The 22,443-nt window shown below is 37.1% G+C and overlaps 1 protein-coding gene across 6 annotated transcripts in view; it reads left to right on the forward strand.

Moving 5' to 3' along the window:
• ubr5 (ubiquitin protein ligase E3 component n-recognin 5) overlaps window positions 1-22,443 on the forward strand; it is a 91,675-nt gene that overhangs the window by 32,136 nt on the left and 37,096 nt on the right. For 4 of the 6 annotated variants that reach the window (XM_062980121.1, XM_062980124.1, XM_062980123.1 and 1 more), the window contains 22 exons: window positions 1,130-1,341; window positions 3,993-4,109; window positions 4,619-4,729; window positions 5,765-5,919; window positions 7,024-7,141; window positions 8,350-8,534; window positions 9,537-9,646; window positions 10,313-10,425; window positions 11,395-11,538; window positions 12,476-12,587; window positions 12,738-12,892; window positions 13,776-13,973; window positions 14,642-14,852; window positions 15,496-15,622; window positions 16,282-16,433; window positions 17,789-17,884; window positions 18,847-18,970; window positions 19,695-19,792; window positions 20,572-20,720; window positions 21,450-21,541; window positions 22,054-22,200; window positions 22,309-22,427. In XM_062980121.1, the coding sequence (XP_062836191.1) occupies window positions 1,130-1,341; window positions 3,993-4,109; window positions 4,619-4,729; window positions 5,765-5,919; window positions 7,024-7,141; window positions 8,350-8,534; window positions 9,537-9,646; window positions 10,313-10,425; window positions 11,395-11,538; window positions 12,476-12,587; window positions 12,738-12,892; window positions 13,776-13,973; window positions 14,642-14,852; window positions 15,496-15,622; window positions 16,282-16,433; window positions 17,789-17,884; window positions 18,847-18,970; window positions 19,695-19,792; window positions 20,572-20,720; window positions 21,450-21,541; window positions 22,054-22,200; window positions 22,309-22,427 (3,045 nt within the window). The remainder of the gene's footprint in view (window positions 1-1,129; window positions 1,342-3,992; window positions 4,110-4,618; window positions 4,730-5,764; window positions 5,920-7,023; window positions 7,142-8,349; window positions 8,535-9,536; window positions 9,647-10,312; window positions 10,426-11,394; window positions 11,539-12,475; window positions 12,588-12,737; window positions 12,893-13,775; window positions 13,974-14,641; window positions 14,853-15,495; window positions 15,623-16,281; window positions 16,434-17,788; window positions 17,885-18,846; window positions 18,971-19,694; window positions 19,793-20,571; window positions 20,721-21,449; window positions 21,542-22,053; window positions 22,201-22,308; window positions 22,428-22,443) is intronic. The other 2 variants (XM_062980122.1, XM_062980125.1) reach the window with 2 other exon arrangements.

Raw genomic sequence — 22,443 nt, forward strand, 5'->3', positions numbered from 1 at the left:
TTTTGTTGACATGTTCCAATTTGGTTGCGGCATCATCTCCACAAGTTTGATTCAGGCCTGGGTTCACTGGCAGTGATTTGGAAGAACATAGGATAGAAAATGAAAAGTTGTCAAGAACTGAGTTGTGGAAAAAAATGAGGAAAAACACCAAGGTGGAGATTAATTCTTAGAGTGTTTTTTTAAAAAAGAAGAAAATAAAATGACAGATACCAGAATGAAAAAGGGGGAATTTAACAACGTAGTTAAAATGTAGTCTACATATGTCCAAATACATATTCTTTGACTTCTCTTAAATCATCCCTTTTTTCTTTCAAAGTTTATTTTGGTGTTGAGATGGAAAAAACATCCTTAATTTTCCACATTTATTTAGTTTTTGGATATTCAGTTTGATTTTTTGGCTATTAAATTTTAGTTATATGAAACAACCTGGAAGTCTTGGCTTTAGACAATTTGCAGGCCAGTTTGGGGGACGAGGGTGGAAACATCAGTAAGGAACAGTTTCTTTCAAAAATATTTTTAAAGAATTTATCTGACTTCAGTTTTTTTTCTGTTAATTATCTTTATTGTATACCTAATAAATCAAAACTAGTCTTATGTGTTTATCTGAATTAAGGGGTTGGATTATCAAATTTCACTGAGTTGAAGACTGCTTTTTAACTTTTTTGTGGTGGTGATGGTTGGGGAAATGTTGAGACTCTCTAATAAACACTCTTTTTTGGCTACCTGAAAAGTCTCAAAGAGACATTGCCTTACTAGGTGACTTTTTTGTTTTGTTTTGTTGTGTTGATACATCACCCACAATATACTCTTTGCATATGGTACTGTACAAATCTTAAATTGCCTTTTATCTCATGCTAAGTCAATATATATATTTAATTTTAATTAATTTTGGGGTAGCTTGGAGCTCCCTCGACTTTGAACTTTTATTTCTAGTCTCATTCTTACATTTCAACTTATTTTGACATTAAAGTACATATGCTTGAAAGGGTTAATATTTTGTGTGTTGCATGTCATTTTTATCTTTACACTTTTATAATTAGGTTTTAACTGCTGTTAGTTGCATCCTGAAGGGTCTTTACTAGAGAGTGGCTTACTTTTATCCCACTGGTGTGACCCAATTGCATACCAGTTCTCCTTCTTCCCTTAGAGAGAGACTCTGAGCTGTTGCGTGAACGTGAGTCCGTTTTACGTTTGCGTGAACGAAGGTGGCTTGATGGGGCCTCGTTTGATAATGAAAGAGGCTCTACAAGCAAAGAAGGGGAGCCAAACCTTGACAAGAAGAACACACCTGTCCAAAGCCCAGTCTCTTTAGGAGAGGACTTGCAATGGTGGCCAGAAAAGGTATTCAGTCTAATATATGAAGCGTATTATCTGTAAATGTGCAACTTCTGCTGCTGGTCAAATATGTAATTTCTACACTTGTGATTTCTGGTCTGACGAAAATCAAGCATTAACTCATTAACTTGAAGTAAGTCTTGTTGATCGTAATTGGAAGAGGATGCTGAAGACTTCAGAGGCATTCTTCCTTAAGTAGCTTATATTTCAGCATCATTTGTACAGTAGAGTCTCAGTTATCCGACCTCCGCTTATTTGACACTCTGTATTGTCGGACGGGCTGATGCAGCAGGCCTGTCCATGCGCTGGGAGCTCACTGGGAGGTAAAGGTCTGTGCCGGCCGCGTCTCACCCCTCCCAGCAGGTGCTCAACACTTGGAGAGGCCTGCTGCGCGTTACTGAGAAACCGCTGTTTTTCTAAGCAGCAACGCGCAGTGGGCCTCTCCAAGTGCCAGGCGTCCGCTGCGAACACAGACTTTTCCCTTCTGACAAGCACCCGGCGCTTGGAGAGTCCTAGAAAAACAGCTGTTTCTCAATAACACAGCGGGCCTCTCCACCCATGTGCAGAGGCTCCGGCTGCACTCATTTGAGGACGCTTGATGCTTGGGCCACGGCCTTTCTCTGGGCACTGCCATGGGATGCAAGGGGGGAGCGTGAGTGCGGGAGGGAGACAGGCAAGCTCCCATCCCCTTTCCCTTCTCTTCCTCGTCTTTCTTCACCTCCTCTCGCTTCATGGGTCGGATCTTCCTGCAGCAAGTCTCCCCCCCCCCCCCCGGCTTATAAAGGCGCCCTTTCACCTCGAGGACATCCTTTGCCACTGATTCCCACAGGTAACGGACCCCTCAACCCCCCCCTTTTTTTTTTCTCTCTCTCTTCTCCCTCTGCTTTTATTGGAGCCAGGCTTCTCCATATTTTATCCCCAGTGCATGCAAAATAAACAACAGAGTATCTCTTGGCATGTACAAAGTGCTTGGCTGTGGTGACCAGGAGTGTGTCTAAATTCCAGGATTAATGCTCCCTGGTCTCCAGATCCATAGCCCAATACTCAGATCACTGGCACATCTAATAGTTGCTCATTGCTACCTAGAGAAACAGCTGTTTAATAATGCCTCCTTATTATTCAACATTTTCACTTATACAACGTTCTGCCAGCCCATTTATGTTGGATAAGTGAGACTCTACTGTATTTTGTTGGAAAACAGATTTTTCATCAGGTATCCTATTTTTAGATCTGAAATAATTTTGATCTGCCTTTCTGAACACATTTCAGATTTTTCTCATATGCTTCTATCCCTCCCTATTTTAAGCATACAATGTACCATCATTCTTGCTTCAGATATTCTGGAGTACTTGCAATAAAGTCTCACTCCAGGAAGAAGGGAGGTGTAATAAAAGCTGAAACACTGTTGAAATATGAGAAAAAGCAATGTTCTGCAGGGATTCAAACAGGAGTCTTTCTTGATCCTACTGGACATGCCAGTTTGAACCCTGGGCCTTTTAGATGTAGGATATGCATTCTGCTACTGAGCAAAATCCCATGTAGATTGGAATAAATCTCCCCTGCTCATGCAGAAGCCCAACACGTGTTTTTTCTATCCCAATATATACCTGGCCCTGGAATGTTAAGCTCTAGACTTGCTTCCTCAGGGGACTTCTCATATCTCCTGGATTTGTCTTCATCTGTATTCTGTATAGACAAAAATCACCAGTTAAGCTTTCTGACTGACTTCTTTCTTGATGAACGAAGGGTTTAATGAAGTTTATGAAGGCTAGCTATGACATTAGTTGTGATCTTTCTGATTAGGGAAAGAATTATGTGCTTGACGTGAGAGAGAACTGATCACACATTTATGTCTGAAATGCAGTCTAGTCTTATTGATTGACAAAATACCTCACATTTGGAGCACAGTGTCTTACATATTGTGGAAAGGTTAAACGTTTAACTGCATGATACAAAATGCTATCAGAAGACTATGAGGTTGAATACAAAGGTAACTCAGCCTAGGTATTTAGTTCAGATGTAATCTTGTTATGTTAGCCTTTGCTCTCTGTTCCTTTCTTTTTCAATGTTAACATAAAACCTTGGTGCACTAACTTACAATAATATCATGACTTGCCTGTTTTTTCATTGTTCCTTCAAAAGTGTAAATTTCAGTATACAGTATGTTGAAAATAAAAAAAATGATGCCTTGTACAAAAAGTCCTGAGAAGGAATAGTAGAACAACCTAATCTAAAACCTAAGAGATTTCAGACCAGAAAAAAAAAATATTATTACCAGATTAGGAATAAACCATGGCTTTAAATCACAGTTTGTAGTTTGTTTGAAAAATTGGTTTGTTTTGGCCTTGGCAACTGTTAAGTTCCTGTTTCAGTTACTTGCCACTTTGTTATTATTTGTTGTTTTGATTAATTGATTTTTATATGTCTTCACAGTAAATGGGAATCCAGCTTTAATAGGAGTTAATTTATGATTGATAAATTTAACAGAGTTCACATGTAGCGAGTTTATTTTATTTCATTTACACTGCTAGCTGGAATAGATGGATTGTTGAGAAACTGTCAGTGGTTTTTTTTAACCATGTAATGAATATATAATTGATCTGAGGATTTCAAGTTGCAAAGTTAAGGTTTTAAACATGCTTTCTTTGCATTTATAGGATGGAATGAAATTTATTTCTATTGGTGCTTTGTATTCTGAACTAGTAGCAGTGAGCAGTAAAGGGGAACTCTATCAGTGGAAGTGGAGTGAATCTGAACCATACCGGAACGCACAGGTATGCAGAATTTTGCAGTAAATTTGAAATAATCTTCATAGAGAAAGCTTCCAGTTTGACCAGCCTTATGTTCATTATGCTCTTCAGGCTTGATGCTGACTTTTAAAAACCTGTGGTAACTTTCCTTTTTACAGCAGCCCACCTGTTTTAACCTAGGGTCACTGCTGTGGGTGGCAAAGGAAAATCCAGAGAAGTTTGCCTTAAGTTGCTCCCTGAAACATCTTTTTCCCTCTGTTCTCTCAGTACTAGTGCAATGTGAGAGCCATCCTAGCTGAACAGGGAGCAGACTGCCGATTGTAATGAGGCTCTTCCTACTAAGCTTCTTAGACCTAACTTGTAATAGTCTGCTTTACGTCAATGTCAGTAACTCACTTATGTGGCAAAAGTAACTGTTGTTCTTAGGATGGCAGAGAATTTGGTTGCCAGTGATGGAAGTGGGAGAGATGCTAGATTTAATTTCTTGACAATCATAAGACTAAAACACCATCAAATTCCTTTTCTTTTCAAAGAATCCTTCAATTCATCATCCACGAGCAGGGTCTTTGGGATTAACTAATGAGAAGATAGTCCTCCTTTCTGCTAATAGCATCAGAGCAACGGTTGCGACAGAAAACAATAAGGTAGGAAACACTGAGAATAAACAGGGCGATGTGGCAATCTCCTGTTGCCATGTCTTGAGAGAAAGGTTGGGCTTTGAGAAATTATTTGCAGAGATTAGTTTTTAAAATAAACCTTTTGCTGAATTATCTTTACAACACATTATGAAAGAAGTGGCTCCATAAAATAGTGGGTGGGCTGTTTGACTTTTATATAGCTCATTTTATAATGCTTAAATTTGTATTGCTTCACCTTATGTATAAGTTCACCTTATGTGATGGCAAATTTCCTGTCTTTAAATAAAAAGGTTGCTCATAAATTCTGTAAGTTTCCTAAAATGTATTTTTAAAGTGAAGTGATCTGATCACTAAATAAAGATGATCATCACTGTCTAAAACAACTTGTGCTCTCTTGTGGATGATCAACGTGTTCACCTATAAAACCTCTTAATCATTATTCTGAAGTGATCAGATTCCTGTCTAAGAAGGAATAATAATAATAATAATAATAATAATAATAATAATAATAATAATAATAATAATAATAATAAAAAAACTTTATTTATACCCCGCCACCATCTCCCTGCTGGGACTCAGGGCGGATTACATGGGGCAACGGCCCAAACAACATAAGGACAAAATATAAACAACATAGTACAAATCACAATATAAAAAAGATAAAACATTAATATAATATATCAATTAAAACAACAATACAGGATAATAAATTACATTTAAAACACATAAATGGTAAATGGAATGCACTTGTGAATATTTTTATTCAGTGGAGGTACTGTAAATGTTGAGCTAGTCCTATGTATAAAATGTAGGAGGAGGGCCATTGCATGTGTAGAACCCATGCCAGGAAAAATCAGAGCAGAATTCATAACACAATCCATGAATTTTACTATAATTTATCCTATTATCACTTTTTTTGTTTCCAACTAGTAAAACCAGTCATGGCTCTAACTTTGCAAGATCTGAGCAGGGTTGTTAATAACAGGCTCTTTCGGACAAACACAAGTTCAAGTTACTGAAAGCATGTTCTTTTATTTTTAGGTAGCTACCTGGGTAGATGAAACTCTGAGTTCTGTTGCCTCTAAACTAGAACATACAGCACAGACTTATTCTGAGCTTCAAGGAGAGCGCATAGTTTCACTGCATTGTTGTGCCCTTTATACATGTGCCCAGTTGGAAAATAACTTATACTGGTGGTAAGTACATATTGCAATATATTTGTAATTTTAAGAGCCCATTTTTTCACTCTTTAGCATCTTTAGAGGAGATTGTGACATATTAAAATACACTCCATCATTTTGTCAGCTTGATAGATTTTTGTAACTTCTCTTAATGGATTAGATTTTAACTTTTAGGATTATTAACACAGGTCTTACTGCGTAAAGTACAGAAATTGTTTCCCGGAAAGAGGAAACTTGTTATTATGCTTAAAACATTGAATTGTGTGGAATGGTTGGATTTTTAAAAAGGATTTTGCAGTAAACCTTCACAGTACAGTAGAGTCTCACCTATCCAACATAAACGGGCCGGCAGAACATTGGATAAGCAAATACGTTGGATAATAAGGAGGGATTAAGGAAAAGCCTATTAAACATCAAATTAGGTTATGATTTTACAAATTAAGCACCAAAACATCATGCTTTACAACAAATTTGATAGAAAAAGTAGTTCAATACGAAATAATGCTATGTAGTAATTATTGTATTTAGGAATATCCAGAAGGCTTGGGGCTTGTTACTTTAGTTGACAGTTGTGAATCTTGTACAGATGGTTTTGAATCAGTCTGGCCTTATCTTGACAAGTAGTAGGTTGTTATTTCTGTACTGCATTTCCTGGGGGTTTTCCTAATGAAAACATGCTAAGAAGCTGGCATGTAATGGAAAACTTCAAACAACATTCATTTATTTACATTGCTTTGTGATTAGACCAGTATAATGCTTTCCAATGTTCAGGTACCTAAGGTGTGTACTAGGAACAAGAGCCTGAGACTTGTATGTTCAGGAAAACATAGTATGTTCATAGAGCAGTTCTGTAATTTCAAAATGAAACCTGGGATTGCCTATTTAAATATTTCCACATTTCAAAAAACATGCTGAAGTGGGTTGCGCTCTTATATGTGAGACTTCATAGAACTAAGCAAGTAGAAAACAAAGTTGTGTACAGTATTTGTAACTGTGGTTGTTTTAGTGGCTGTTCTGTTGACATACCCTATATATCCTCATATATATAAGTCTATAAATTGTAGCCAGAATATCAAAAGATCTTATCAACGCATGGTAAAATTGTATTTTTCCTCTTAGGGGTGTAGTTCCTTTCAGCCAAAGGAAGAAGATGCTTGAAAAGGCCAGAGCCAAAAATAAGAAGCCTAAGTCTAGTGCTGGTATCTCTTCAATGCCAAATATCACTGTTGGTACTCAGGTACGTGGAGATCTAACTGTGGGGCATTCAAAGCTTTTTAAGGAAATAAATTCTTTATGACAGTGTTTCGGGTTTTTTAATCCTGTGTGGCAAAGACTAGCACAGTATTTTTGCCTCTTGGCTACATTTTTATCTTTTTAAGTACCTATATAATTAAGCATAATTTCTTGCAGGCATGGGCAAACTTTTTTGCCTTGGGGCCGCATTGTGGGCCTGGCCAGGGGAGCCGGGCTGGGCAGCCAGGCACATGCTGGGTGGGACAGGCCTGGGAGGGAGAGAGCTGGGATAGGGAGGGACCAGGAGAGGGTGGGGCAGGGCCTGGGTCATCTTCAGGTTGTCCTCCTGGCATAAGTGCAGGGATGCTCACCCCATCCTTATGCCAGGAGGAAAACGAGACATGTGGTGATTGCCCTGATCCTCTTCCCCAATAGTCTTCCCTCGATCTTCGGGCTGTTTTCTCAGCATTATGCCGGGAGGAAGGTGAGATAGGTGACGTTCAAGAGCACTCCGGAGGGCTCTCAATTGCTGCGTGCCTTCCTCGAGCCGTCCTGGCATAGGTACAGGGTCACGTGCACCATCCTTATGCAGGGAGGAGGGCAAGACCTGGGATTGCTGAGAGTGCTCCAGAGGACTCAGCCACTGCGTGCCTTCCTCCCTCGTCCTTTCTGCATAAGGATATGGCGAGCATCCTTATGCCAAGAGGACAGAGAAAATGAGGAAGGCCTGAGGTAGATGCCCTGGGGCCATATCCGGGCCCCGGGCCTTAGTTTGCCCATGCCTGATTTGTTGTTTTTGTATACTGCCCTGTACAAATGAGAGTTTAAAATGTTGTAATAAATGAATGCATATGCCAGCAGATTGTGCTCTAAGATAGGGACTGCCAGTTGCCTAGATTGAGATGACCGCCTAGACTTTGTACTGTGCTTTGTTCTGCTAAAATCACGTTGGCTTCTTTCTTGGTTTGTCAAGTTTTGAATGGATTTTTTTTGCAATTGCTGTTTGCCTTAACTTTTTGCTTACCTCGAAGCTAGATGTTGTATGTTATGGAACAGTGTTATAAAAGTGTTCTTCAGCTAATATTATGTATATTATGTATGCAGTTGCTGATGGATCTAATCAAAATGTATTATTCTGGAGAATGTTTTTATTTTTTAGGTTTGATGTTTCTTTTTATGTAAAACATTGATTGCCTCCCTTCTATACTGTAGGTATGTTTAAGGAATAATCCTCTCTACCATGCTGGAGCAGTTGCTTTTTCAATTAGTGCTGGAATTCCTAAAGTTGGTGTTTTAATGGAATCGGTTTGGAATATGAATGACAGCTGTAGGTTTCAGCTCCGATCACCAGAAAGTTTAAAGAATATGGAGAAAGCTAATAAAACAACAGAAGCAAAGTGAGTATTCTTCAGAGTTGCAAAGCACATTTCAAACAATGGATTGGGACAGGAGGGAATATTGAAATGATGCTAAATGGTGAATGTTTGCTCTCAAAAACCAAAATATTTTAAAATTAAATGGAATTCCTCTGTAGTGTAATAAGGATTTGCTGCATATGTTTCTTTGGCAAATGGATCTCTTAAGCCTTTTAGCATGTAACTGCAGTTGTAATACATGGCAGTTTTTTTTGCACTACAGTAGAGTCTCACTTATCCAAGTCTGCTTATCCAAGGTTCTGGATTGTCCAAGCCATTTTTGTAGTCAATGTTTTCAATATATTGTGATATTTTGGTGCTAAATTTGTAAATACAGTAATTATTACATAGCATTATTGCGTATTGAACTACGTTTTCTGTCAAATTTGTTGTCTAACATGATGTTTTGGTGCTTCATTTGTAAAATCATAACCTAATTGAATGTTTAATAGGCTTTTCCTTAATCCCTCCTTTTTATCCAAGATACTCGCTTATCCAAGCTTCTGCCGGCCCGTTTAACTTGGATAAGTGAGACTCTACTGTATTTCTAAATGTTGGCCAAGCGTACTCTTGGAATATATTTTTATCTTTTCTGACCCAAACTAATGACAGTATTTTGAGGCTGAATATGACATTTTATTTTGTATACTGATGGTAGATCAAATGTGATTTGCAGAAGTTTGTGTCCTTTGAAAGAAATAGCAAGAAACTTTGAAGAATTATTTAAACTTTTGACTAGCCATTGCACTGTCCGCAGAAACAACATTATATATTTTTAACTTCTACATGCTTTCTGGTATCAGCTTTTTTGGCTGACTTTAACATCATGACAGGCTAAATATTAAGCCAGCAGAACATTAAAAATAGTGCTGACATGGTAAGAAACGAAAATCATAATAACTTCTGAATTAAAACATGGATGTTAGAATTGAGGGGCTATGTAAGTTATTTAATGTATTTAATTGTTTTTATACAAAATTCTAGGCCGGAAAGCAAACAGGAACCCGTGAAAACTGAAATGGGTCCACCACCTTCTCCAGCTTCTACCTGTAGTGATGCCTCTTCAATAGCAAGCAGTGCATCAATGCCATACAGTAAGTTCTTCAAAGGGAAAATTAAATTTGTATTACAAAACCACAATGAGAATACGTGTGCCAGCTGTATTAAGTACCTATATATAATTACTGAAATCCGTCTTAAATATGAGGAGAGCATTACATACATTACTAACCAAAATTCAATTTTGAGTGAAATGTGTACTCTTTTCTGTTTCACTTTATCTTGATCTATGGTGTTGACAAATCTCTTCTAATGCAGCATTTTTACTTTAGCTACTTTTGAGTATAATAATAAACTACAATTACTGAGAGTTCAAACATCGTTCATGAACTTCTTGCTCACATATCTTGGCTCTTCCAAGTAACTAGGGTGACTGAACTAACAAGAAACCTTGAGCTTCCTGTTACAGCCATATCTAAATGTCATGCCCAAATTGCATAGCTTAAACTATGTAACTTCTGGAGTTAGAAATTAACTTCAAACTGTGACTTCAGATTTGTTAAAAGACTGACGAAAGAGAAATGGAGATTCAGGTGTAACAGGAGAATTGCTGTACCTATTCCCATTGATGGGAAGATGTATTTTGTAGTGTTTCATGGAAGAAGTTTTATTACACGTGCTTATTTAGGTACAGGAAATAGACAATTTATAGAAATGTCACCCAAACAATTTTAATGTTTGCTACTTCATTTCTTTCTAAGAACGGCGGCGATCTACACCAGCTCCAAAGGAAGAGGAGAAAGTGAATGAAGAGCAATGGTCTCTTAGGGAAGTTGTGTTTGTAGAAGATGTTAAAAATGTTCCTGTTGGCAAGGTTGGTATAAAATACGTTATTTTTTTCAAAAATTACTTTATATCCTTTTTGAAAATATCGTGAAGTGATTTTACAGTAAATGTGGCTATAGTGCTTTACGTAGCTCATCCGGAAATGGTCTAATGTACTAATATGCTACCACTTGTTTTGTGTGGACTTTCTTTTCAGCATGTTGCTTTCTTTAAGCTGTGTTAAAAATATTTGACAATAACATTAAAACAACCAGAGAAGGAAATTGCAAGTATTGCAAGTCTAAAACTGTTTCTTTAAAAGAGGACTTGATGAATTGATCGTGTTTTTTCAAAGAGATTAATGTTGTCAGGGCTTTCTAGTATGATTTCTTACCCTAGTAGCTTTACAGAGCTTTGGTACTTTGGTAAGTGTGCTCACATGTATAGTGAATAATGCTGCAAAAAGTTATAGACTGCCTTTTCAGTAAGCCATTTAATTTCAGCACATTAAAATAGAGATGTTGAAGTTCATTGCACTATTTTTTTTTAGCTCCACAAGAGTTTTAAATTACAGATGACATATAAAAAATGGAAGAAAGAATTAGCAGTAGCATACACTTATAGCTACTTCCAATTTGTTTTTGTTATTTTGGAAAGAAAATTGCCAGCTCTCTGAATTGCTAGGGGCCTTTTTTGGAATTTGTGGCTAGTTTGTGGATCACTTTGACAATGGTTGAAGCATTTTAAGATCTTCTAAGAAATACATTGGGTTTGTATGAACATCCCAGAATTTGGAGTGTTACACTGTATACTGAACATCATTCTTGGGATGGTACAAGGAACAATTCTACACTATTGGGTTCTTCCTGTGTGGCATCTGACTGGCAGGAGTCTATGTTCTTTTTCTGCTTGGAGCAGTTGCCAGTTGAGTAGAATTAAAAATATAATAAACACGTGCCATGATCTTTGTGTTCTATTTCAGCTCAGAGGGTTTTGTTTATTTATGTTCTTTTTGCAGGTGCTGAAAGTAGATGGGGCCTATGTTGCAGTAAAATTTCCAGGGACATCAACTAATGCAAATTGTACAAGCAGCTCTGGTTTAGATCCTGATCCCTCTTCCCTTCTCCAGGATTGCCGATTGCTCAGAATAGATGAACTCCAGGTAGGTATATTAATAGCACAATCATAGCAATTTATACAGTAGAGTCTCACTTATCCAACATAAACGGGCCGGCAGAAGCTTGGATAAGCGAATATCTTGGATTATAAGGACTGATCAAGGAAAAGCCTATTAAACATCAAATTAGGTTATGATTTTACAAATTAAGCACCAAAACTTCATGTTATACAACAAATTTGACAGAAAAAGTAGTTCAATATACAGTAATGTTATGTTGTAATTACTGTATTTACAAATTTAGCACCAAAATATCACGATATATTGGAAACATTGACTACAAAAATGGCTTGGATTATCCAGAGGCTTGAATAAGCGAGGCTTGGATAAGTGAGACTCTACTGTATTTACAAATTTAGCTCCAAAATATCACAATGCATTGAAAACATTGACTACAAAAATACGTTGGATAACCCGGGACGTTGGATAAGTGAGTGTTGGATAAGTGAGACTCTACTGTATTGTTAGTTGATCTCTTTTGAGGCCTGAACTTATAGTGTGTTCATATGTTGATCATCCCATACCAAAAACGGCATCCTTTCACTCTTGTTACCTCCTGGGTCCATCCATGAAATCACCTGGCAAGTATATTCAGAACAGGCAAAAGGACATAACCTAACATAAAATTGATTTACATTCATAACTGTAGCATGCAATGATTGTCATAGCTGCCATTCAAACTAGTAGATTCAGAGTTTGAAAACATTATTTCATGGTCTCTTTTAACTCTAAGACTTCCGTTTCCAGTCCAAGAAGTAAATTCCAAGATCTGAAGAGATGATGTCAGCCAGTGACAGCTAAGAGGAACCTTAGTGTTCAGAGATCTTTCCGTATCTTGTTTAGATACAGGAGACAAAGAAATTGTGACTTGTTTTCATCTTGATGTCATATGTTTAACCAAAGTTATTATTTATTGTTACAGGTGGTAAAAACTGGTGGAACACCAAAAGTTCCAGATTGTTTTCAGCGGACTCCTAAAAAGTTATGTATTCCTGAAAAAACAGAAATCCTAGCAGTAAATGTAGATTCAAAAGGTACGGTCGATTTTTCTTTTGGTTTAGTTTCTCTCCTGCTTCTTTTTGAAATTATTTAGACACTTGTTGAGGGATGCATATTAAAAAGAGTACAATATTAATCTGATGAAATAAAGTCTATTGATCTACATCCTTTTTGCACACTTTCAGGAGTCCATGCGGTCTTGAAGACTGGAAACTGGGTTAGATATTGCATCTTTGATCTTGCAACAGGAAAAGCTGAACAGGAAAATAATTTCCCCACTAGCAGTATTGCATTCCTTGGACAGAATGAGAGAAGCGTTGCCATTTTTACTGCAGGACAGGTTTGTGCCTTTCAGCGTGCTGCATCTTAACCCCCCCCCCCCGGTTAATTTATTTATTTATTTATTTATTTACAGCATTTCTAACCCACCTTTCTCACCCGAGGGGAATCAAGGCGGCTCACAAAAACTGGCAAAATTCAATGCCAATAACAAAATTCAATAAAATCAAACATAATACATTTTAAACAGTTAAACATTACTTGGTAAAAACAGTATACAAAACTTAAAAACATATAAAATACCTAGATCTATTCATCCAGGAACCTTGCACGTAAACCTTAATTTGATTATAGCCTTAACATTTCATGAAGTTTTTTTTTCAAACAGGGTAGTAAATTAATATGTTTTCATCATTAATAATATGACATTTGATACTACTGATCCATAAATGGGTGGCGAGAATGGGAAAGAAAAGAAGAGAAAATAGATTGGATAATATGAGGAGATATGAAGCATAAAGACAGTGTCTCCCCACACGATAGTCTCTTACATTTTTCAATAGCTCTTACAATCAGGAAATTATTCCTAATGTTTAATGGAAATGTTCTTTCTTTCATTTGGATGCTTTGTTTTGAGTTCTTTTCTTAGGAGCAGCAGAGTATCACTGCTACCTAGTTGCCTCTTCCACATAACAGACCTTCAGATAGTTAAAGATGGCCATCATCTCTCAGCTTTTTCTTTGTCAGGCTAAATGTACCCAACTCCCTCAACTGTTACCCAATTTGGTTTCTGATCCCTTGAAAAATATACTGAAGCATACAATGGAGCAGATAGAGAAGAATAATCCTGAACAAGATATGTGCATGTGCTGTGTGATATAATTACAAAAAAGAATGTGAAAAACATCTGATATGAATTGTATACATAATGATTTTTTATGTAGGAATCACCAATCATTCTTAGAGATGGGAATGGAACTATATATCCGATGGCAAAAGATTGCATGGGTGGAATAAGGGATCCTGACTGGCTTGACCTTCCTCCTATTAGCAGCCTGGGAATGGGAGTTCATTCCTTAACAAATCTTCCTGCTAATTCAACCATCAAAAAGAAAGCTGCTATCATCATAATGGCTGTGGAGGTAACTTATATTTATGTTTCTTCATTAGACATTTCAGCTTCCATTTTTAAATTATTCATTTCAGATTTGATCAGTGTATCTAACCAAAATACTTTCAGACTTGGAAGTTATGTATTTATAATGTGGCATGTAAATGTTTACCCCTATAGCTACAAATTATAGTTATGCAGTTAATTTGGGGTTTACTTCCGATAGCATGTCTATTTTTCCTGTTAAAAATGTCTGTGTTCTTTGATTTGGCAAACTTAGTGGTCATTCAGTAAATGCTATATATTTTTGATCTTTATTGGTGGATAAAACTAGTCTTTGGTCTTTGCTATTGGTCTTATATTATTATCTCATTTCTATTTTAAGTGGATTGATGGACCACAGTTTTATAAAAGTAATTTAAGTAATCTTGCACATGTATGTAGTCTCTTTTTTCTGGAGGATCGAATTGTATACCCCATCTCCTTTAAATGGGATTGGAGAGGTTTGTAGGAAACATTTTCTGAAACTGTTATTTTTTTATCATTTAAGCAAGTTGGCAAGTTACATAACTGGTTTCTGGCAGGTTGCACAATTTTACTGACAGGATATTCAGGAAAGCATTGTGTTCAAACAAAGTGTATAGAACCAAGAAATCTTACTTGCTTCTATTTCATTTTCCTTAATATTTCCGAGTACAGAAGCAAACCTTAATGCAGCATATTCTTCGATGTGACTATGAGGCCTGCAGACAGTATCTGATGAACCTTGAGCAAGCAGTTGTGTTGGATCAGAATCCGCAAGTGCTGCAAACCTTCCTTGGCCACAGATGTGATGGAAATCGCAATATTCTGCATGCTTGTGTTTCTGTGTGCTTTCCAACCAGTAATAAAGAAACTAAAGAAGAAGAGGGTGAGTTCTTTAATATCATCCAGAAGCTAGGAAGTAAAGCAAAAGTTGTTTAAAACTGTTTTGAGACAGCTTTTTATACATTCATGCACATGTGAGGATAGTATAGAAAGTGATGAGAGTCTTTATAAGGAATGAGTATATTATATTGGAAGACCAGCATAGAGGGAAGAAAATAGAGAGAAAGAGAGAAAAACTAATAACATGAGTTTTTATATTCCTTGTTTGACCAGAGGTAGGAGTAACAATGGTAATAAGCCTAAGCATCCACCAATTAGAGATGCATTGTTGATTTGTTTTGAGTACCCTCATATTTGGGAATGTATCTTGGCACCTATTCTTTTGGGACTCATTTCAACATCGGCAATTTCCTTTAGTATCCTATGAAACGTCTTTGTAGTGTACTTTGTAAAATCCATCTTAATAACTTGAAGAACACTTAGATCATGATCCAAATGCTGTTCTGTGTATCATTATTACGACTTATTAAATCAGTACCTGCCACTTAGAAATATAGAGGCTCTTAAAGTACAGATATGAAGTATAAGGTTGAGACAATAGAGCCTAAACAGAAAAAATGATTTTTTTTAGCTTATAACATCGATTCGTAAGAAAACAGAAACCAATTTTCTTCTTTATGCTTCAGAAGCAGAGCGCTCAGAAAGGAATACATTTGCTGAAAGGTTATCTGCTGTTGAGGCTATTGCAAATGCTATTTCAGTGGTGTCAAGTAATGGTCCAGGAAATCGTGCAGGGTCCTCAAGCAGCAGAAGGTAAGCTAATAGGAGGAAATGTTTTTGTATTATAACATTAATGATTAGTTACACATTACCAGTACACCATATAGAACTAAAAGAGCTACTTCAAATGTTGCCATAAGATAGCTGAGTTTGCCATTTTTTTTAGAGTTCACGGTGTATGAAGTTCAGGTCTGCTTAAAAATGGTTTCATATATTCCAGACATCTGATTTATTTAGCATTCATGTACATCTAATTTGAAAAGCTATCCTTGGTTACACCTAAACTATTGATTTATTATTCAGGTAGTCTCGCTATATTTCTTCCCTTTGTATCTTCCTTCTGTATGGTGTAGAATTTTCCTCTGTGAGATGGTCTTCCTGTTTAGGTGTTTGTTCTTATTGGATACATTATTTCTCTGGTTCTCTAAACCATAATGTGTATTAATTTTGTTGTATTAATTTAAATCATAATGTGTATTAATTTTGTTGTATTAATTGTCTTGACTGTTGTCAACCTCTTTGATTAGTGTGGAGGCAAGCAAAGGATATTGGTCTCTGTATAAAAATATAATACATAGCCTGAAGTATGCTTGTTGTTGTTGTCGTTGTCGTCATCTTTGTTTATAATCCCTCAAAACCAAGACTCAGATTGAAACATTCAAAATGTCTCATGATTTTAATTTTACTCTTAGTTTGCGATTGAGAGAAATGATGAGAAGATCTTTGAGAGCAGCAGGTTTAGGAAGACATGAAGCTGGAGCTTCATCAAGTGATCATCAGGATCCAGTTTCTCCGCCAAGAGCTCCTCCAAGCTGGGTTCCTGAGCCCCCTGCAATGGATCCTGGTAAGCTTGCAAAAGGAGTAGTACAAATACAATATGTGAAGCAGTAAGCTAATTCAGTTCATTTTAGCTCTTACAAATTTTAGCTTTTAAAATTAGAATTGCAACTTATTGGGAAATGAGTGTTCTTTCAAAATGATCACATGCTGTTTGTTGTAACTTTAGCCATGGTTTAGCTCAGGGGTCCCCAAACTACGGCCTGGGGGCCACATGCAGCCCATCAAAGCCATTTACCTGGCCCCTGGAGCAGCAGCTCCCTCCTGTGTGTGCGGTGAGGAGGAGGGAAAGGCGCGCACCTTTCCTGCTGCCACTGAGGAAGGTGCGAATGGGGTGGGGGAGGAGGGAAAGGTGTGCGCTTTTCCCACCTACTCTCTCTCCCGGTGCTCACCTTCCAAACTTTTGCTTGTTTATATTAATATTTTAATTATTATTTAATTAATAATTAATTAATTATTAAGGGGTGCTTTGCTAGTGCTTTTGGTGCACAAAGGCAGAAGGGGGTTGGACTAAATGGCCCAAGGGGTCTCTTCCAACCCTATTATTATTATTATTATTATTATTATTATTATTATTATTATTATTATGTTATTATTATGGTTATTAACATTGAGGCTGGGTGGCCATCTGTCAGGGGTGTTTGCTTGTGCTTTTGGTGCACAAAGGCAGAAGGGGAGTGGACTAAATGGCCCAAGGGGTCTCTTTCTACCCTCTTTATTATTATTAATTATTATTATGGTTATTATGGTTATTAACATTGAGGCTGGGTGGCCATCTGTCAGGGGTGTTTTCATGTGCTATTGGTGGACAAAGGCAGAAGGGGAGTGGACTAAATGGCCCAAGGGGTCTCTTCCAACCCTCTTTATTATTATTATGGTTATTATGGTTATTATTATGGTTATTAACATTGAGGCTGGGTGGCCATCTGTCAGGGGTGTTTTCATGTGCTTTTGGTGGACAAAGGCCAGAAGGGGAGTGGACTAAATGGCCCAAGGGGTCTCTTCCGACCCTCTTTATTATTTTTATTATGGTTATGATTATTTTTATTATCATGATTATTAACATTGAGGCTGTATTTGTTCCCGTTTTGTTTTTTTTTACTTCAAAAGAAGATCTGTGCAGTGTGCATAAGAATTCGTTCATAGGTTTTTTTTAAAACTATAGCCCGGCCCTCCAACAATCTGAGGGACCGTAAACTGGCCCCCTGTTTAAAAAGTTTGGGGACCCCTGGTTTAGCTGAATAGCATTTGGTTGGAAATAAAATATAAGAATGCAGTTTGTTTATTTAGCATGGACTGCACATGTTGCCAGGGATGTATCTTATGTATTGATTTACATACTGATTTTCTTCTTAATAAAAGATGGTGACATTGATTTTATCCTGGCTCCTGCTGTGGGATCTCTTACCACAGCAACAACTGGCACTGGCCAAGGGCCCAGCACCTCCACCATTCCAGGTGAGACAACACACTTTGTGTGCTTCTATATGTTGTCTTCCCTCTGTACTTCATACCATAATCTCACAGTGTAACTTCCCATCAGTATTTTTGTTTGTATGGTATAACTCTCATGTCTGCTGGGGATTCCTGGATTTCACATGGATATGTGAAACTGGATAATAGAAAACCCTATTTTTTTCAGTGGGACAAACAATGGAAGTATCAAGAAAAGGGTTTGACGTTTGCAGGAATCCCTAACTGAATGAGTGAATCTGTGGATAAGTGAAACAGACATGTTAGTCCTGCAGATAAGGGGCTCGTACTGCATACCCTAACTGGGGGCCCCTGGTGGCTCAGTGTGTTAAAGTGCTGAGCTGCTGAACTTGCAGACCAAAAGGTCCCAGATTCAAATCCCGGGAACGGAATGAGCACCCGCTGTTAGCCCAGCTCCTGCCAACCTAGCAGTTCGAAAACATGCAAATGTGAGTAGATCAATAGGTACCGCTCCAGCGGAAAGGTAACGGCGCTCCATGTAGTCATGCCGGCCACATGACCTGGAGATGTCAATGGACAACGCCGGCTCTTCGGCTTAGAAATGGAGATGAGCACCAACCCACAGAGTCGGTCACGACTGGACTTAACCTTTAAGGGAAACCTTTACTTTTACCTTTACTGCATATGAAGGGAACTTGCAATATTATTTTTTCTGTTAGAAGATACATAAGCATATAGTTTACCTGTACCACTTTATGTTTTTAAATATGCTGTTTGCTATCTCTGCTAGGTTAAGTATGTGAAATTTACAATACTGTATATACACAAAGAGTATAATTAGAACATTACATTTCAGATATACTTCAATTGCTAGAGAATCATAAAATATAGTTCTCCTCTTCCTTGGATTTGTTTTTTTTTTTTTTGTTAAAGTGTGTTGCTCCTATAGATAGTTGTCCTTCACAAATGCTTATCTTCCTTTTTAGGTCCTTCTACAGAACCATCTGTGGTGGAATCAAAGGACAGGAAGGCAAATGCTCACTTCATATTGAAACTCCTATGTGACAGTGTCGTTTTGCAGCCTTATCTTCGGGAGTTGCTGTCAGCCAAGTAAGCATCTCACATAATGTTTTCACCCTCTTGGGAAGCAGATAGAGAGAGAGATAATGTGCCTTTTTGGTTTGTCCAACTCAGAGATGAAGATGAAGGGCAATATCAGCATTATCTTTGCTTCATTGAGAAGATTATAGGTGGAGCCTAGTTATGCCCATAGAGGGCCCTTGTTTCCAAATACTGTCTTGTTTGTTGTAAACCTGAATAAGAGTTGTGTATTATGAACAATTCAAATACTTAAAATTAAATCCTCCTGCACCAGCTGGAATTTATTCACAAATATGATTAGAGAAGTTCCAGATAGTGCTTCCCCTAGGGAGTCATTGATGTCAGGGAATGGCCTTACCCTCACATGCCATTCACTGTTTTATAGAGGTGAAGTAAGTCTACCCCACTTTGTCACACTGGCTCCTCTGTCCTTATGCAGAGGAACTTTAGTAGGTGAAATAAGAATTACTGCTGCATACATATCCATTCTAGGTCTTCACTTACATTCCCATTAAATTGCATTTTGTCTTCCAGCAAGTACCAGGCTTTTAACAAAGCCTTTATATTTCCCTATTTCATTTTGTGCTTGCAAAAAGCTTTCCCTCATTTTTTTTTGTTTATTTTAATGTCGGTTTTAAAATAGAGGTAATTTTTGAATAAGATTCTTCCGCTAAATCTGAGAGATTTCTATTTGGACTCCACTGAAAATGATATTGATACTTGTTGATTTTAGGGATGCCAGAGGTATGACGCCATTTATGTCCGCTGTTAGTGGCAGAGCATATCCTGCTGCAATAACCATTTTAGAAACTGCACAAAAAGTTGCCAAAGGTATGTGATGTTGGTTGTTAGTATTTACTATGCATAATTAATATTTGGGAATTTTATCTTCCCAAACGTTTAGGTGAGAGGAAACTATAAAAAATTTAAAACAGTCTGGTTTTCTTGCTGATTCAAAAATTGCATTTTGACTTCTCTTTATTGCAGTGAATGATTTATTAGAAGCAATTGCCTGTGATCATTTTCGAGTTCTTGTGGGAAGTTGTGCTTTGATATCTTCTGGATTTCTGTTTTGTTCTTCAAGATATCACAGTAATTGCGAACAGTTATTGAAGGAATGTTGTATAAGACCTATCTCTTCCAGCAGGCCTACCCATCCAGTTTTTAAGCATGAATTTTAAATTTGTGTCCTTAGTTTAATCTCAGTTTTGTGTATTTTAATATGTATTTTATAGAAATACATTTTAATATGTATCGTTTATAGAAATACAATTTAATATGTGTATTTGTGGATTTTTAAAACAAAGTTTATGTGTTTTAATTATTCTATAACTCACCTTGAGCCATGAAGAGAGGTGGGTAAAAAATAAAATTATTATTATTGTTATTATTATCAAGGAGTTAATTCCAAGAAGATGGCAATAAATATTTTTCTGGGTAGAATGTCATGTAATACAACCAATATAATTTAAAGCAAATTTCTAATCTCAAGGATTATGATAATGCTGAAATACCGTCTTAGTGTTTTGTGATACACGTTTCTTGAGTTTTCTGTATTCTCTTCAATTTGAAACATTGTTTTGAATTCTCCCTTTTTTAAAAAAAAATAGCCGAAGCAACATCTAGTGAGAAAGAAGAAGATGTGTTTATGGGAATGGTCTGTCCAGCTGGCACCAATCCAGATGATTCTCCTTTGTATGTTTTATGTTGCAATGATACCTGTAGCTTTACATGGACTGGTGCAGAGCATATCAATCAGGTAATTTTTGAACCTTACCCATTGCTTAACTTTATTATAGGGTTAAGACTATTATTATTATCTGGATCATTTTGTTTTCTTCTTCAATTTGCTTGGTTCCCATCATTTTCCACTTCTTTTTCAATTGTTTATGATGCAGCCTAGTCACTTGGTGTTTCTCTTACAATCTTACAAAGGCACAATTCCTCAATCCACTATAGAGTGATTTATCATTGTAGATATACCATCAACTCCATAACAAATATACAATCAAGTCCATAACAAAAGCTCCTACATATGAAAAGGGCTTCCTCCATTGAAGATAATGTCAGTGATAGCTCTTGCGTGTAGGTGTAGGTGTGGGGAATGCATTTGTATGGTTGTGAGTAGTAAGGCCTGTGTTCTTCATGGACAAAAATTATGATATGGAATAGCTCTGGAATTTTTAGTTGTGTTGGTTCTGGAGAAATAGGTTCAGTGGAAACTTAATCGCACATTTTTATATAATGTTAGAACTGGAGTACGTCTGTTTGTAGTGCATGCAAATGATAAAGCAACATCGGAATCCTTAATGCAGTTTCTGATATTAATATGCTTTTCCAGTTCCTTGCTTTTGAAGCTTTTATTTCAATTCTCCATTCTATAAAATATAAAAAGAAAGTGAACTGCCCAACCTGTAACAATTGGCTGTTAGAAATATCATTTTGGGATTTTGTTATTTCTAAAATGCTGAATTTCATCCCTTTTTAGGATATATTTGAATGCCGAACATGTGGCCTGTTGGAATCCCTGTGCTGTTGCACAGAGTGTGCCAGAGTGTGCCATAAAGGTCATGATTGCAAGTATGTGTATTTCTATTCCAAATTGATCTCTCAATAGGCTGTTGTGTAATGTAAGCAGTTATTTTTTTTTAATTCTGCTTGAAAGTAATGCATCTTCCTTTTTCTTAAGTACTCTTGACAATTATATGAATGTTTAGTGAGTAGGCAGATGGCAGAGGAAGTTGATGTTGCAAATGTTAGGCCCTGCTCCCTGTTTTTAAAGATAGGGAAAGGAAATGTAAACAGTTTGACAGCTTTCTCATCAGTTTACATTGCTGCTGATAAGTGGTAGAGAGTAGAAAGAGCGAGTTTACTTTGGACTAATGATTGGAAGAGATGCTGCAAAGTCATAATTCTTTTTACACTAGTAAGGGCTTTTTAAAAAAGTGACCTGGAAAGTGATATTTAGATAAATGTATCTTGATAGGAAGGATGAGCAGATTTTTAAATTAGCATGTTGGCTCTGAACCTTGATTCTAAAATTATGTAGATGTGTGTAGCATATATTTGAGTTATAATTATTCTATTTTCAGGCTTAAACGCACATCTCCTACAGCATACTGTGATTGCTGGGAAAAATGCAAATGCAAAACCTTAATTGCTGGACAAAAATCAGCTCGCCTTGATCTTCTTTTTCGACTGCTTACTACCACAAACCTTGTCACCTTGCCAAATAGCAGGTAGGTTTCTCTTCACTACAAATGACTCCCCCCCCCCCCCCCCCCCGGAAAATTTGAGTGTAGTTCCCTCATCATACCTCTTTCTGTACATGTGTGTTTTCTCAACAGGGGAGAGCATCTTCTGTTGTTCTTAGTGCAGACAGTTGCACGGCAAACAGTAGAACACTGCCAATATCGACCACCACGAATTAGGGAAGATCGTAATCGTAAAACTGCAAACCCTGAAGGTAGGACATTTTTTTT

Source organism: Anolis carolinensis, chromosome 4 (genome assembly GCF_035594765.1).
Source record: "Anolis carolinensis isolate JA03-04 chromosome 4, rAnoCar3.1.pri, whole genome shotgun sequence".
Classification (NCBI taxonomy): domain Eukaryota; kingdom Metazoa; phylum Chordata; class Lepidosauria; order Squamata; family Dactyloidae; genus Anolis; species Anolis carolinensis.